This window comes from Nanorana parkeri, unplaced genomic scaffold, assembly GCF_000935625.1.
Source record: "Nanorana parkeri isolate BGI_ZX_2015 unplaced genomic scaffold, ASM93562v1 scaffold27, whole genome shotgun sequence".
In the NCBI taxonomy this organism is placed as follows: domain Eukaryota; kingdom Metazoa; phylum Chordata; class Amphibia; order Anura; family Dicroglossidae; genus Nanorana; species Nanorana parkeri.
In genome coordinates, this window is record NW_017306295.1 from 1,668,259 (window position 1) to 1,684,951 (window position 16,693).

The 16,693-nt window shown below is 38.8% G+C and overlaps 1 protein-coding gene across 1 annotated transcript in view; it reads right to left on the reverse strand.

Annotated features, from left to right (window-relative positions):
• The window catches only part of LOC108795018 (store-operated calcium entry regulator STIMATE-like), a 59,818-nt gene that overhangs the window by 5,578 nt on the left and 37,547 nt on the right, over positions 1-16,693 (reverse strand). Inside the window, exon 5 of the mRNA XM_018566188.1 lies at positions 687-799. Within this exon, the coding sequence (XP_018421690.1) occupies positions 687-799 (113 nt within the window). The remainder of the gene's footprint in view (positions 1-686; positions 800-16,693) is intronic.

A 16,693-nucleotide genomic window follows, 5' to 3' on the forward strand; every position in this document is an offset into this window, starting at 1 on the left:
TATATATATATAATCATATATACACACACACACTGTACATCAATTGTCTCTGTTTTTTGTGTATATCTAAAAGAGACTGGAAAGAGTGTGCATTCCCTAAATTAGTCCTGAGCCAATGTACAGGCAGTCCAGAGAAGCGATCCAGTGCAGGTGCAGTACTGGGCACAGCAAGCTCAGTGGGAGTCTGCCAGAGTCGGCAGCCAGCACTTGTTGGAGGTCTGCACCCTTATTTAGCAAATGCTGGAGAAGACAAAAAGGGGCAGTGTTATACAATTACTTTGCTATCATTTCCATTACAGGTGTCATCAACTAAAGTTATACAAAAGGTGTTGAATTCTGATCAGCAACAGGTTTTCAATTGACAGAAAAGGCAATGTAAAAGTCGGCGAAAAAATAAATTGAAATCTATGCCAGGTTATACCCTTGTGTATTAGTAGTTACAGAAAGACCAGGGACTGCCTAATGCTTATTTAATGGGAAGCAGGACTTTCTTTTAATAGTACCTAATGATGAACATGTGTTTATATATCTGCATGGATTCACTGCTAGCTTAACCCTATAAAGAAGAGAAGTGGTATACATTTTACTTTTTATAATTGATTCCTCTGCTCACTAGCACTAGACCGGATGGAATGATGGTTATTAAATACAGATTTTTTCCCCCCTGCTTTAATGTCCTTGTTTACCTTTGTCCATCCTGGAATGAGGAGGACGAGGCTTATTATGGTCTTCTCCACAACCATTATTAAGAGATAAATCACACACTGTCCAAGCCATGCAGCTGCCTGTGGTGGGTCTCCTAGAAATGAAATGCATTTAAAGTTAAACAGTTATTTTAATACTAATGCTGTAATATTATGCCACAACGGAAACACTATAGAGATCAAGCCATTTAAACATGAACTGTAACAAATTGTCCTACTAAAAAAAGTCATAATTATTTACACAATTGATGATTTCAAAGGGCTGTTTTTGTATATAGTTTAACATTTATTAATATTTGCACTTCACGCTCAAGCCCTATGCTAGATTTCCTCAAATTAAAAGGTAACTCATGCTATGGTCACATGGAGTCATGGAGCTCATGTATGGCAATGCTCCAACTGGGCCTTCCTCCATCCACCATCACCCCCGTGGGCTTGCACTGACTTTAAGGCATGGTAAGCCTGACTCATGCAGTCCCAACTTGAATCACCGTGTATACCCAGATGGGCAGCCATTGAAAGATATATGTGCCACTGCCAGACTGGATTGGCGAGATGGAATTTTAAATACATTTTTTGCTACATGATTGCACATGGTGGTTTGCCTGTACCACATTTGTGAACTCTTGCCATCCCAAGTTAAATTTATAGGTCTTGCATTCAGCATTTGCAGTTGACATGATGGTTCTGGGTTTTATCAATTTACATATTTGTGTTGCGATATATCTTAGTGGACTTTTTCAGACACACATAGATTTGCAATAGAGACGGAGGTTTTGTTTGTTTGTTGATAGAAATCTGGGTTCATACAATGGAAGGGCCCACCTAAACAGGCCAAACTGTTTTTTCACAATGGTGTAGCGTGTCCTGTATTGATTTGTATCACAATGGGATGGTGATCGTAAACAGTCACGCCTAGCCTGGTCAAGACTCAAATCAAATCTTGACTACTGATGGCAATTTATGGTACAACGCTGCCACCTAAAGGTGGGAAAGTGAAATGTATTGCATTTTCCTAAAGGTGAAAGGAGGCGGCGCTTCCAAAGTGTGTGGCCAGTTTCTCTCAATAAAAAGCCAGTAGCTGAAAGGTTGAGGAGGAGCACTTCACCAGACCAGGGCTTCACAGGAGGGGGACAGTACGAGGGCGCTTCACAAGATGAGAGGACTTGCTTCAAATTTTAGTGCATATCCTTACTGACCAGTTCCTTCACATATGGAATATTTGGAACACATTTTGACAGCTCCCAATCAAGGAGGTCTGACATGTTCTCTCAATTATTCTCTGGCATGTACTTTTTAGTTCCATATGCATGCTAAGGTGCACAGGTTATATATACAATATGAACTGCATGGATTAACCTTTGTCCATGTTTACTATACAACACTATTGGTATATATCACAGTAGATTTCATTTTGGATTTTCATATTCTGCTTTGATGTACCATATGTTTGGACTGCTACCAGAACAGAAGCTTTAGGTGTATCAAAATAATCAGTGCAATTTCGCAGAAAAGACAATTCATTTGAAGTATCTTTACTTTGAGGAGGACCCAGAGAATGGCTTTATATTGTACATTTTGCTATATAGGAAGTAAAAACGCTGACATTAGATACTCTTTGGTATAGAATGCATTTGTTAAATGTAAGTGACTTATAGGTTATGAATCCATTCAACAGGTTTTGAGTATTGTCACCCATTGGAAATTTTGCTAAAATTTACCCCTGGGCGCACAAGGACAAGAGTAAACACCACACAATCTTTCTCCAGTCTACCATAAATGTGTTTTGTTACCATTTCTGTACCATTTGGAATAAAAAAAAAAAAAACTCACAGAAGCTATAATCATTCTCGCCTCCATCCAAAACAAGAAAATAAGTTTAGTCTGGAATTGGTCTTTAACATGGAGAAATCCACATGCCACTAAAAGTTATTTAGGCCTAAATTAAATTGAACTCGGTTAGAGGTAAATTTTGATGTCCGTTTGAGAGGCACTTAGTTTAATATACAGAGTAGAAAAAGTACAGTAACAGAATGCATGACAAAAGGAACAATAAATGCAAGAGTGCACTGCTACATCACATCCATTCTGTATGTGTTTAAACTGCTCTAACTAAGTGATAGAAAAGACTAGTGAACGGTGTCTACATTGTGGCCAGAACTGCAAATGTAGTGCACTGGAAATCTAGTTTGCCCCTATATTAAATGGCCATACACTGCACAGATTTTCCAAAAAAAACTTTCCTTCGACGTTCCATGAGTCGATGTGGTCAAATCGATGATTGAATTTGAACATAGTGATGAAAAAACTCAGAGAAAGAGGGAACATGTTTCTCGAAAAAAAATGAAATTCTAACAGTGAATGTGGTTTTCAATCGTGAAACTTCATTCATTCCAAAATCAAACATTAAAAACAAAACAAAATTTCGATCGACATTCGTCAAGTGTCTGATGGCATTATTATCGGGTGGTAAAGAAAGCTCTTTTGTACAAACGGTCATTCAGAGATCTACTAGTGTATGGCCAGCTTAAGAACTTCAGCTCTCACACCTGTAAACTCCCTATGGACCAGAGCAATCTTACATTTCTGCTATGGGCCTGTTTATTTGCCAATAACATTATCCAAGATTAAGATAAAGTAACTCATATACTTTCTTCAGGATAACCATAACCTTCTGTTAGTGGTATTGTCTTGCAAGTTAGGAAGGATGGAGGTAGAAGAATGCTCACTAAATGGTTCAATTCGTAAACAGTTTAATTGGGAAAACATACTCTGATGTCTTTAGGACACCTTTAGATCAGACTCATATCTGTCTATCGGTTGCCTTTAGCTTAGATTGGTATTACACAATAGTCAAGAGTAGGGTTACAAATGTAAGGGTTCGTTAACACCCAATCAGAGGTTTGTTTTGAATTTTTTATAAGAAGCTGTAAAAATGACAGCTGGAAATAGACTAACTGATATGGGTAACAACTCTTCAAAAATGTTTCATATGAAGACTAAAGTCAAGCTACAATAACTATTTGTATATATGTTTCAATCTCAAGAGATTTTTAAAAATGTACTCATTTAAGCACACCTAAATTTTGTAATTATACATGGTACAATAGGACTAGTAAAAGATATAAAAAAGAATAAATACATACCATAGAATGCAGCAATAATTTATCTAAGGTTTAAATTAAAGGTGAAGGACAATTCACATTTATTCTGCTTCCAAAATGTATTTAAAAACGAGAACAAAAAACAAAAGGTTATACATTTTTACAATATACTAATGAATTACATTTGAATTATAGGGCACTAAACCTCAGGCTTGTTCCTACCCTAATTCTGGCATTGGTTATTGCATCCTCTTGGCAGGAGATCACTACCTATTCTGAATTTTTTTATTTATGCCCTTCCGATAATTACATCAAGCAGAGGTTCTCAAAAGAAAAAATCAAGCCATGCAAACACTTCAGGAGAAATTTAAGCATATAATACTTGTTTTCAAGTGACACAAAAGTGTCCAAACTACCATTTTGCAAGATATACGTTTTTAAAAGAATGAGATGAATTGCACATCAGGGACCCATTTGTTATTTCTATGGATGCCAGTTCTGCCTCACCTGACCTATTCATTCACTGCACAATAACAGGTCCTCACACCTCTCTACATTGATTTATTAAAGCCCTTTAAAAGATCAAATACCCGTAACTAGCAAAAAAAAAAAGAAATGCCATTGTCTCCCCTGTGAAGGAATCATCTATCTGGCCACAAAAATTAAATGGAAACAAACGTAGAGATTGCAAACACAGCAAGTCATAACTCATAATGAAAGATTTCTGTCATCTAGTGCAAAAGTACATGCTTTATCTTTAAAATCAGTTAGAGTTATAAGGGGTTGAAAAAGAAGAAAGCCATTAACAGCATCATTAAAGATTTTGTAACATGTAATAGTACAATTTTTACATGACTTGATTGTCACTTGTGACAGAGAGAGAGAAAATCAAATTGATTCTTCTGTCTATGCTACAAGCATGGATGGAGAGCTTGCCACTTCTGACTATAGTATCAGTTGCAACACCCGTGGCCGACTAGATACAATGGCGCCACAAAACAGTGACTGCATCTGATTGGATTCAGTCACTGATCGGCCAATAATTTTCCACCCGGCTCAGGTGTTTTTTTGTCATGCCAGGTGGTTCTTGCAGGGCAACTCGTTTCGGCCAATTCATCAAGAATAGGCCAAGATGTGAGCCATCTCTGGCCATCTGTAATTGGACAAAGACTGAGCTAAGGACTATGCAGGTGTCCTGTCAGAAGCAGGAAATAAGTTTAAGCATTAAACCAGAACTCCAGGCAAAATTTATATTAACCCTTGCAGTGTGGCTACCCCTGCACTGCAAGGGTTAACTGCTTGTTTTAGTCTAGGGAGGAAAATAAAAAGTTATACTTACCTGATCCTCCAAGCCAGCCAGCTGTGACAGCACTCCCTCCTGCCTCCTACACTCCAGCAATGGTATGTCCCTTAGCATCCTCACATCCTATACATGTATATAGTACATGATGACCCTTAGATCTCTGCAGCGGAGGGGGAGCGAGGTTGGAAGGACTGGTCTAAGAGCAAGCCAGCTTGGGGGATCGGGCGAGTATAACTTTGTTATTTTCTTCCCTAGATCAAAATGAGCAGTTAACCCTTGCAGTGCAGGGGTAGCCCTACTGCAAGGGTTAATGAAAATGTTGCATAGAGTTCTTCTTTAAGTGGGGCAAAAACAACATGAAGTGGTTGCATGCAATATGATCCTACCCCAATTGACATACTCTTGGCTGCCCTCCTTTCTTTCCATAGACTGCAATATCTGTGTACAGCATTTTACCATTCACCATTAATCTGTGCAATATTACCATTGAGGATAACAAAGCTAGTAAAATATAAGCCCATAGATTGTCAGAAGTGAAGAGCTGTGTGAACAGTGGAAAGAAAAGACTTCCAATAAAAACACTTTAGGCAACAATATTTATGCAGCAGTCTACTGAGAATATTTTCACAATTTGACTTTTACAATCCTTTAACAAAATGTATTTATTTATAAAGGATTTGTCCCAACATCACTTTGTTATATGTTTAAGTGCCTCCCAAGCTGAAAAGGTTTGGGAAACTCTGTTACAGACTGAAAGGAATGGCAATACTTGTTTGATTCAAAAAAATATTTAATCTTATTTGCTCTGAATGAGAATTTTGTTTGTCTGCAAGTGCAGCTGCAAAGCTAATAAGGCCATTTTACATGATGTAACCTGCATTCTTTGGAATTTCAAGGAAAAGCTGCCATCTATGGCCACTACTAATACAATTTAATTTAACCTTGGAACAAAGCATGTACAAACAGTGCAATATTCCACCAAACATCAGGAGGCTTATCACTATAGTGATAGATCATCACAGAGAGAGTAGACATTACACAACAAAACTGAACAGCTTTTTGCAGAATGGATTTTTACCTTCTCTAGCTACAATTCAAATAACACAAATCAGCAATGGCAGCTAAAGGGAAATTAAAGTGGCACTAAACTTAGGAGTTAAACCCTTAAAATGCATTCAACTGTTAACATAAATGTATCTTATTTGTGTATCATTTGGCTGTAGATCCTCAAATCTTCTCTGAATTGGTGCCGACATTGTCCTTCCTTCTGGAGGGTGGCTACTGTTGTTCCCCATGGTCCCTGTGTGTGTTATAAAGTAGCCATCGCTCCGAGCTCACTCATGTGTTGGACTACAATCTCAATACAAATTAGTAAACTAAACGTGAGATTGTAATCCATCTTGGGAACGAGTTTGGAGCAGTGGCTAACACTTTTGTTTGGCTCCTCTACTTTGAAATCCTAACTTCACTTCAGGTAATCATCCCAATGGATAGAAATGCTGAACAAATAAGCCTGCTGATTTGCAGATTTCTACTCATCTCGAGGAATTATATTTTTAGACACTTTAGGAAACCTCTTTAAACTTCCACAAGACAAAAACCATCATTGTACACAAATTCTAAACTTGTGATAATGGTGACAATATTAATGCAGGCACTTTAAAAAAAATCAAGGCATAGCTCCATTACACTAGCCCTTCCCCAATAACAAATTGCCCTATGTGGTTAAATGGGAACTAGACCTAGGAGGAACAATAGAACTTAAAAGACTGTCATTATTATTATACAGGATTTATATAGCACCAACAGTTTGCGCAGCGCTTTACAATATAAGGAAGACATTACAATCACAATACAATTAAAGACAAGATGGTAAGGAGGGCCCTGCCCATGACGGCTTACAATACTGACAAAGACAATATTATCAATATCCATCAATACAACCATTATTAAGCTAACGACAAAGTGATTCTCAGAAGGTATGTAATACAAGTTTCATTAGCTAATTATGTTTCAACTATATCCACTTTTTTATTGGATGTAATCATTAAAATGTACAAAGTCATATATCGCCCCCCTCTGAATTAGCTTCTGTAGTTCTCTTCAACTGATCTATCCCCAACAATCCTAAGCATTTCAAAAATACAATTCTTACATCTTTTTAGCAACCATAATTACAGTTCCTAGATCATGGAATTCACCACCCATTAATTTTGAACATACTTATTCAAAACTGAACAGGATAATGGTTAATGAAAATCTCAGCTATTTTAAAATGATAAAATGGAAGACTTGCAGAAGGGTTGCCCACTTACTGCAAGGGAAACACTCACCTGATCCTCAGTCCTGCAGAAGTGCTATGTACCCCCGCGGCCTCATGTGTAATGTACCAGTGACGTGATGTCACTGGTCCATAGATCGCTGGAGCCCTGGGGGTGAAGGAGGCGGCTGTAGGGAGCAGTCTAGCAGCCAGGTGGGACCGAAGATCAGGAGAGTATATCCTCTTTATTTTTGCCGCCAGAGAAAAACAAGCAGTTAACCCTTGCAGTGTGGAGGTAGCCTTTTTTTTTATGATGATAAACCACAGATTGTCTTTTTTTCCAGTTTTACAGAACATCTTCCATTTACAAGAGGGAAGTCCAAAGGTCTTTGTAGACTTTCTGACCACAAATGAATGGATGAGATTGTGAGCCCAAGACACACAAACTCATGGAAGAACCTTCTTTTATACATACTTGAAAGTATGTTATCATCTTGAATCAGTGGCTCTACAATACTGACAAGAAATGATAAAAATGTACACTTTGACATTCATGTGCTGAACTTTTTTCAGCTGCTTACAAATATTTAATGATGTGCTTGTTATCTACTTCAGTTTCCAGCTTAAAATGTGTGTGCAGCTTTTCAATTATGAAATTCCCTCACAAATGGCACCTTATAATGGATTATTTTCCTTCACCTTAAATATATCCCTGATTATGCAGGAAGGAAGAACCGTAAAAAACATTCAATACCATTATGCATATCTGTTATAAACAGGAAATGCCCATCCTTAGAACGACTGTTCCTGACAATTTTAGAAAGGGGATTTTGTTTTCTATAGTTAAAGGTTGCTAAAATTCAACTTTAACACTGTTTTACATATTTCCCCTCAATAGCTTTCCAAAATATTTTACTTATGTTTCTGGTCATTTGCAAAGTTCCTTTAGTTTTTTTATATGTTGTGTCACAGACCATGCTGTCTTTGCCTTGTTAAAATGTTTAAATAGAACATTACATCCCGCAACGCTTTATAAATGTCACATGTACATGCTCACTGTCAATTTTTAGAAAAGCATTGTCTCATCAGTAGAATGAAGGAGGACAGACAAGGGATTACAAGATTTACTAATCGTATAAGAGATGGTTAAAAGCAGATCATTATACAAAACATTGTATAATTTATCTGCAGATTTTCTATGGTCAGATGGAAAAAGTGCAACAGATTGGCCCAGGTGGAGATTACTCCATCCACACAGTTAAGCGTAGATGGAGGAATCTGTTGCACCTTTTCCACCTGACCATAGAAAATCTGCAGATAAATTGTAAGGTGTGTTGGCAGCTTAAGAAAGATCTGAGCAGAAATGCATGTCACATATGACACATCCATTTCTGTTGCAGTTTTGGTCCACCTTCTGATGTAGGGTAAATGAAACTGTTCTCACCTATGTAGAAAACGGATGTTGACAGGTGTACCTACATTTTTTATTGAGAAAAAAAAACTTTTTTTTTTTTTTTAACATTTATTACCGGGGAGGACTAACCTATGACCGACTCTCTCAGGATCATAGTATTCTTCCCGCGAAAGCCTGTGTGCAACCTGGTAAAGCTTTAAGTGCTCTTAAAAAAGCTGAAAAACGTTTCTCCAGCAGTGCTGAAATATCACCGCGATGTGTGGAGAAAAGATACATTGTGATTATGCAGGCATTCTGGTTTATTTACAAGGAAGGTACAATCCAAAAAGGTTTGGGCTTGTACATACAGGTGAAACTCGATTAGAATATCGTGCAAAGTTCATTTATTTCACTAATGCAACTTAAAAGGTGAAACTAATATATGAGATAGACTCATTACATTCAAAGCAAGATAGTTCAAGCCGTGATTTGTCATAATTGTGATGATTATGGCTTACAGCTCATGAAAACCCCAAGAACCCCAAATCCACAGCCTCAAAAAAGTAGATTATTACATGCAATCAATAAAACAAGGATTGTACATAGAACAATATCGGACCTCTGAAAAGTACAAGCATGCATATGTACTCAGTACTTGGTTTGGGCCCCTTTTGCAGCACTTACTGCAATTACTTTTGCACGATATTCTAATTATTCAAGTTTCACCTGTACTAGTCAGCTGTCCCTCACTTGCAAGGTCAATTAAACCTTTGGAAGATTTGTTCCTGAAATTTTCAGTACCAATTAACAGTGCCTATAAATCCCTCTTTTCTGCACTATGAATTCAGTTTTTATCACTTGGAAAAGAAAATATGGAGGCTGCGTTTGCTTGTGTCTATCTGGCTGTATATTGCCTCAACACTGAGTCTGGGGCCCCAGAGCAAGTAAAGCCAGAGGAAAGTCTGGACTTCTGGTCTGCAGATTTGTTTTGGGTCAGTGATTCAAAGTATTAAAGCCTACCCATGTGACAGATCATTTATAGTTACTAATAAGAGGCATTTTTGCTATAAAATTAGATCCAACTTGTTTTTTTGCACCCTTGAAAATCACCTTGATTTTGCAATCCTGAAGGGTTCAATTTGCCACCATAGTGGCAAACATTTGCTCAAGTTCCCTGATTTGGGCTGAAATTTCTGGAGAATAAAATCTCTCACTTTTGCTCTGAGAAAAGCAACAGCAAACTATAATGAAAGATGGCAAAATGCTTTTTATAATTATTGTTGTTAAAGTCCCAAAATCACAAATCTTTTCTGGACAGTGGATAGAGGAAAACTAGATTTCCGGAGTGGTTACCAGAAGAATGGTCCAAGCAGGTTTCTGAAAGAGTTTGTTCCACACCAAAAAGACCTGTGATGAATATTCAGTGTTCAGTGGAAGCAGAAGACCAGCCAAGTGACCCGTCCCATCAGTAACAATCACTCTCTGTGTAGGAGAGAACCTAGCTATGTTCTTTAGACTTTATAAATCACTTCTTAATTTCTAATATGTATAAGATAAAGCAAACTGTGAGCATATAAATCGGTTTCTTCAATGGGATTTATAAAAATAGAAATGTGGCTTACTTGTAATTTACCTGCGTATACTTCCGAGTTTTGCCAGAATGTTCATACACAGAGGCTAATTTAGGTTTTGAGAATACTCATACAAACTGTGTAAATATTTACTATACTTATCTAATCATCTGCAGATAAAGGAAGTAAATAGGAATTTGCTTTTTGCATTGGTTGGATAATTGAAGTGAATATTTACACAATTTATTCAGTGGAAATTCTTACCTTCTATAGTAGATCAGCCTCACCAACACTGAGAAGCCCTGGAAAAATCTGGCACTGCAGAATGACCATAAAAAATAATGCATCAGGCTGCCAAATGCGGCAAAAAATGGGGCTATGGGATACTGGAATTTCTCTGTTTTACTATATTGGAAGGGTAACCAAGCAAGTAGAGGATCCCCATTATCCATGCTTACTATGCAGGGAGGTTGAGTTCCCAGTGCTACTGCCATTTACCTTTTTTTTTAAATGCACAGAGAAATGCTAACTCACTATTTTAATTGCAAACAAAATGGTCTCAAATTATAAGCTCAGATTTTTAGTTTGTTTTTTCTTGTAGGACCCAAGACCAACAATAATCTGGCTGAGCATCTTACTGTTTTCTATCATCAAATACAGAAACTAATCTTAAAGCATATTTTAACCCCAACTTTATTATATTTCAACTTAACAATCCTTAGATTTGGTGGCTGCATTAGTTTTTCTATTTAGGCTTTTTTTCCTTTATTTTCACTGGTGATCTGGCAAGTACATCTGTTATTTTTTAACTTCCTTTAACAGCTGTCCAGCAAAAGTGGCAGATAGAGAATTAAGACAAATCAAATAATACCAACAGGGGTGCTTACAATGCTCAGCTTGTATTAATTTATGTAAAACCTTTATCCCAAAAGTAAAAATAAAAAAAACTGTTGCTGTTACTGCTTAAACGTATTAGTCCAGTCCGTCTAGAATAGATCAACTACTGTATCTAAAACTACACTCCCCACAAGGCGACTGTTACTGTCCAAGGGTGGCTCTGTTGCTCCTCCACAGAGTGGAGTCACCATGAGACTGGTAGTGTGTTTATGGCTGCATCACCAGGTGAAAATAAAGGGAAAGTCTAAAAGAAAATCAATGCAGCCACCGCATCTAAGGATTGGTTAGCTGCAATATATAACATTTTTGGTTTTGGGTTTAAAAATATACTTTAACCTGGTAACAGCACTACAAAAAAAACTTATTTCTTCCCTTTAAGGGAAGGAAAGCAAACCACATTGGTATTGATATTACCCGGTCAATCTGAAAAGACCTTTGCCCTCACTTAATGGAAAACTCTAAAGGGGGCATCATGTGCTTAAAAAGCATACAACGAGGTCAGATTAAGTAAATTTGCTTCAAAGGTTTGCAGGGGCATCTGAGAAACATCAAAGTTTACTAATTTAAGGGCAACAGAATAGAAGTAGTTACACTTCCCTGTCACCTAGGACCCCCCCTGAAGAAGCTGAAGAACCAGAGATCTGCAGAAGTGATGTAATATACAGTTGTGTGAAAAAGTGTTGGCCCTCTTCCTGATTTTTCATTGTTTTGCACGTTTGTCACACTTTAATGTTTCAGATCATCAAACAAATTTAAATATTAGTCAAAGATAACACAAGTAAACACAACATGCAGTTTTTAAAGGAAGGTTTTTTATTATTAAGGGAAAACAAAATCCAAACCCACATGGCCCTGTGTGAAAAAGTGTTTGCCCTCGCTGTTAAAACATAACTTAACTCTACTTTATCACACTTGAGTTAAATTTCCTAGCCACACCCAGGCCTGATTACTGCCACACCTGTTCGCAATCAAGAAATCACTTAAATAAGACTTGACTTACAAAGTGAAGTAGACCAAAAGATTCTCAAAAGCTACACATCATGCCGAGATCCAAAGAAATCCAGGAACAAAATGAGAAAGAAAGTAATGGAGATCGATCAGTCTGGAAAAGGTTATAAAGCCATTTCTAAAGCTTTGGGACTCCAGCGAACAACAGTGAGAGCCATTATCCACAAATGGCGAAAACATGGAACAGTGGTGAACCATTCCAGGAGTGGGCGGCCAACCAAAATTACCCCAAGAGCGCAGCGACGACTCATCCAAGAGGTCACAAAAGACCCCACAACAACATCCAAAGAACTGCAGGCCTCATTTGGCTCAGTTAGGGTAGTGTTCATGACTCCACCATAAGAAAGAGACTGGGCAAAAATGGCCTGCATGGCAGAGTTCCAATACGAAAACCACTGCAGAGCAAAAAGAACATAAAAGCTCGTCTCCGTTATGCCAGAAAACATCTTGATGATCCCCAAGACTTTTGGGAAAATACTCTGTGGACTGACAAGACAAAAGTTGAACTTTTTGGAAGGCGTGTGCAAGAGTAACACCACATTTCAGAAAAAATACATCATACCAACAGTAAAATATGGTGGTGGTAGTGTGATGGTCTGGTGCTGTTTCGGGACCTGGAAGACTTGCTGTGATAAATGGAACCATGAATTCGGCTGTCTACCAAAAAATCCTGAAGGATAATGTGCGGCCATCTGTTCGTGACCTCAAGCTGAAGCGAACTTGGGTTCTGCAGCAGGACAATGAGCCAAAACACACCAGCAAGTCCACCTCTGAATGGCTGAAGTAAAACAAAATGAAGACTTTGGAGTCGCCTAGTCAGAGTCCTGACCTGAATCCTATTGAGATGCTGTGGCATGGCCTTAAAAAGGCGGTTCATGCTCGAAAACCTTCCAATGTGGCTGAATGACAACAATTCTGCAAAGATGAGTGGACCAAAATTCCTGCACAGCGCTGTAGACTCATTGCAAGTTATCGCAAACGCTTGATTGCAGTTCTTGCTGCTAAGGGTGGCCCAACCAGTTATTAGGTTTAGGGGGAAAACACTTTTTCACACAGGGCCATGTGGGTTTGGATTTAGTTTTCCCTTAATAATAAAAGCCTTCCTTTAAAAAATGCATGTTGTGTTTACTTGTGTTACCTTTGGCTAATATTTAAATTTGTTTGATGATCTGAAACATTAAAGTGTGACAAACGTGCAAAACAATGAAAAATCAGGAAGGGGCCAACACTTTTTCACACAACTTTACATCACTTCCGCATTCTGACAGCGGAGAGGGGACCGGAGGGAGGTCGTGTACTCCATCTGATCCCCTGTCCGAGAGGCACTAAGCTGGTCCCGGGCTCGCACCGGGCACAGCGGATCGCTTGTATGTTAACAGGCATCGCTGCCTGTTATTAAATTTTGGGACTTTCCCACTCCCGCGCGGCATGCGCGAGGGGGTTGTGGCTGTGAGCTGACGGCTAAAGACCTAGATCTAGATCTAGAGAGCTCCTGGCCGGCCATTTTTTACAACGGTCAGCCGGGAAGTGGTTAACTACTGTGTGTGAGCTCAGATTAGCAGGAATATAGCTTTCTTATCAAAGCAATTGACAAAAATTGCACTGGTTTTCCCCATGTTAAACAAAAAGTGTAGTTTTAAAATGACATTAGCTGTTTTTAATACATCCGCTGATAACAAGCAGATTTGGAAATATTATCTATTACTGCTGTGTCAGTCCCTACCATTCGTGTAGTCCCAGGAAAAACAGATAGCTAACTGCTAGAAGAAGGCAGGCCCAACATGTTCAGCTACCGTGTAGTACAGCCAGACCAGAAATGAGAACAGGGAAGACATCAGGGATCCCTCTAGATGTGCATTTACCTTTCCACAATTGGCTGGAATCACAATGAGAGTATAGGGTGGGCTTGGCTAAACCTATGCAGAGGCAACCTGCTTCAAGTGATTTAGAAATTACATGACTGAAGTACAGAAATCATCATGTAGTCCCCATTTACACACTTTGTTGCACATCTTTTAATGCATTTTGTGTTTTTCATGAGCTATTTATTTTGGTTTTGGTCAAAAAAAGGTGAAAAAAGGATGGGTTGCTAGGGGCTTGTTGTCATGCTAAAAAGGTGTGGATGTTACATGCATTTTTCATGCAATCCCATTGAATTCCGTAGGGGCTAAAGTAAAGGGACTATGTAGAACCAAAAGAAGCACTTGCACCTTTATTAGGGCTTGTTTACACTATCTCCAGACCAGATCTGGATGAGTTTCTGCAAACGCGGTCATATGCATTTGTTACATGTTTGTGATGCGCCTGGTGGATTTTTTGGTTTTGCTTGGGTTCCAGTGTGTTTGCATGTGTTTACATGCATTTTTGTGCATTCCAGACCAGAAATGATTTTTGGAAAAGCTCTGGAACTGAATGCAATGGTGTGAACTAGCCTCATTTTTACCATTATAATTAGTGGGGATGCATTTTTGGTCCAGATAAAAAACAAACATTCTGGTCTGGAGATGGTGTGAACAAGCCCCAAATGTCGAATGGCAGTGCAATGCATAGGTGTGGATGATTTCCACAGAAAACAATGGGATTCCTTTTGTCATACATTGTTGCGCGATTACCGAAAATCACACAGGTGTGAATTGGGGCATTTGGTCTGTGGCAGACATGGAAGCAAACAGTAATGCAGAGCAATTGTCTGTTCTCATACCTTGTCTATAGTTATAAGGCAGACAGAGTTATACTGAATGTAAACAAAGCAATGTTTACACTGGCCTTGGCCAGTATATGTTCTCTTTTGCAGTCAAATTTGAGTCTAAGTTTGTTATGTGTTCCTATTCACAAAGCATACTGAAAAATAACTTTTTAAAAAATAATTCTTACTTTAGATGTTTTGTTAACCACTTCCCATCCGCCGATCGTTGAAAGATGGCCGGACAGGAGTCTCCTGGATGCAGGTGAGCGTCTTTAGATGTCCTTTATCCCGCGCCTGCTGGCGCGCCCCCATGGCGCGCACGAGCGGGAACCCGCCAGGATTTTAAACGGCCAGCGATGGCCGTTTACATACATGCGGTCCAGCGTCTGTAAAGACGCCCGATTGCTTGTATGATGCAAGTGAGGGTGCGCCCCCCCCTTACCTCTGGTTGGTGTCCCCGCCCCTGCCGTCCCCGGGCGTCCATCCGTCCCGGGCGATGTGGCTCTGTTCACTGAGAACGGAGAGAGATCAGTCTCCCTCCGCTCTCTGAATGCAGGAAGTGATGTATAATACATCACTTCCGCATTCCTCTGTCACTCTCTGGAGAGAAGCTGATGAAGCAGATCTGTGCTTCATCAGCTTCTCTGGGGGTCCCTAGGTGACATTAGGGGTCTTAGAGACCCCTGATGTCTCCATAAAGGGGACCTGTAACTGTAATTTGTTATCACATAGGAGCATCCTATGTGATAACAAGAAAGTTAAGTGTAAAAAAAAAAAAAAAAGTAAAAAAAATGCTCACAAAATAAATACAAATTTACACACACAAAACAAAACCACAACATTTTTTAAAAGTCCCCCACCCCCACATAGATTCTCAAAAATGCGTTAAATGCGCCTACACGCAAAATTGGCGATTGCTCCAAATATGCTGCACGTGTTACATATCGACGCGAACGTCGCAATGAGAGCAATAATTCTAGGGCCATCAATCACTGATAACACTAAACTGATGAGCGGTAAAATCTTTTAAAGCGTCGACTATGGCTGTGGTGTTTTTTTGCGATTTCGCGGGCGAGTGCAATTTTAAGGTTTGACATGTTTGGTGTCTATTTACCCGACGTGACCCCGCCTTTTATATTTTACCAAGAAGCAGTTTAAGTGAATGGGAAAATGTAACAAATATAACATAGGTGTTATCCCAATTTGGCTGCAAAAGTGGAAATACACTTTAAGGCACAGGAAAGGAACAGGCTGAGGGTTAGAGATTACATGTTCAAAATGATTTGCTGTTTCTGGATATATTAAAAGTGCCAACGGGTTTTAAAAGTACAGTAATCGTTTACCATAAGACTCTACTCACTGTGTTATCAAAATTCTTTTAGTTTCCCCCCTCAGCCTCAAATTCTGAAACAGAAATGTAACTTGGCGATGTCAGAACGTGGGAAAAATCTGTTATGGAAATATTACAGACTTCCATGACAACAATGCTAACAGCATCCCACATATCCTCCGGAGAGAATTTGGCTTTGTTTGCACATCTGCTATAACACACTGGATGTCCATTCATCACTCACAAAAACATTACAGTGTAATGCATTAACTGAACGCTCATTATCATCAAATCCATATAACTTAAGTGCCATTTTAAATGGTACAATCAGATTGTGTGATGGAGGATAATGGGAACTGGCATTTGGATACCGAAATAGATAAACTGGCTTCAGATTCAAGCACTGCAGGTTTGAGTAAAGATGAGTAATACACAAA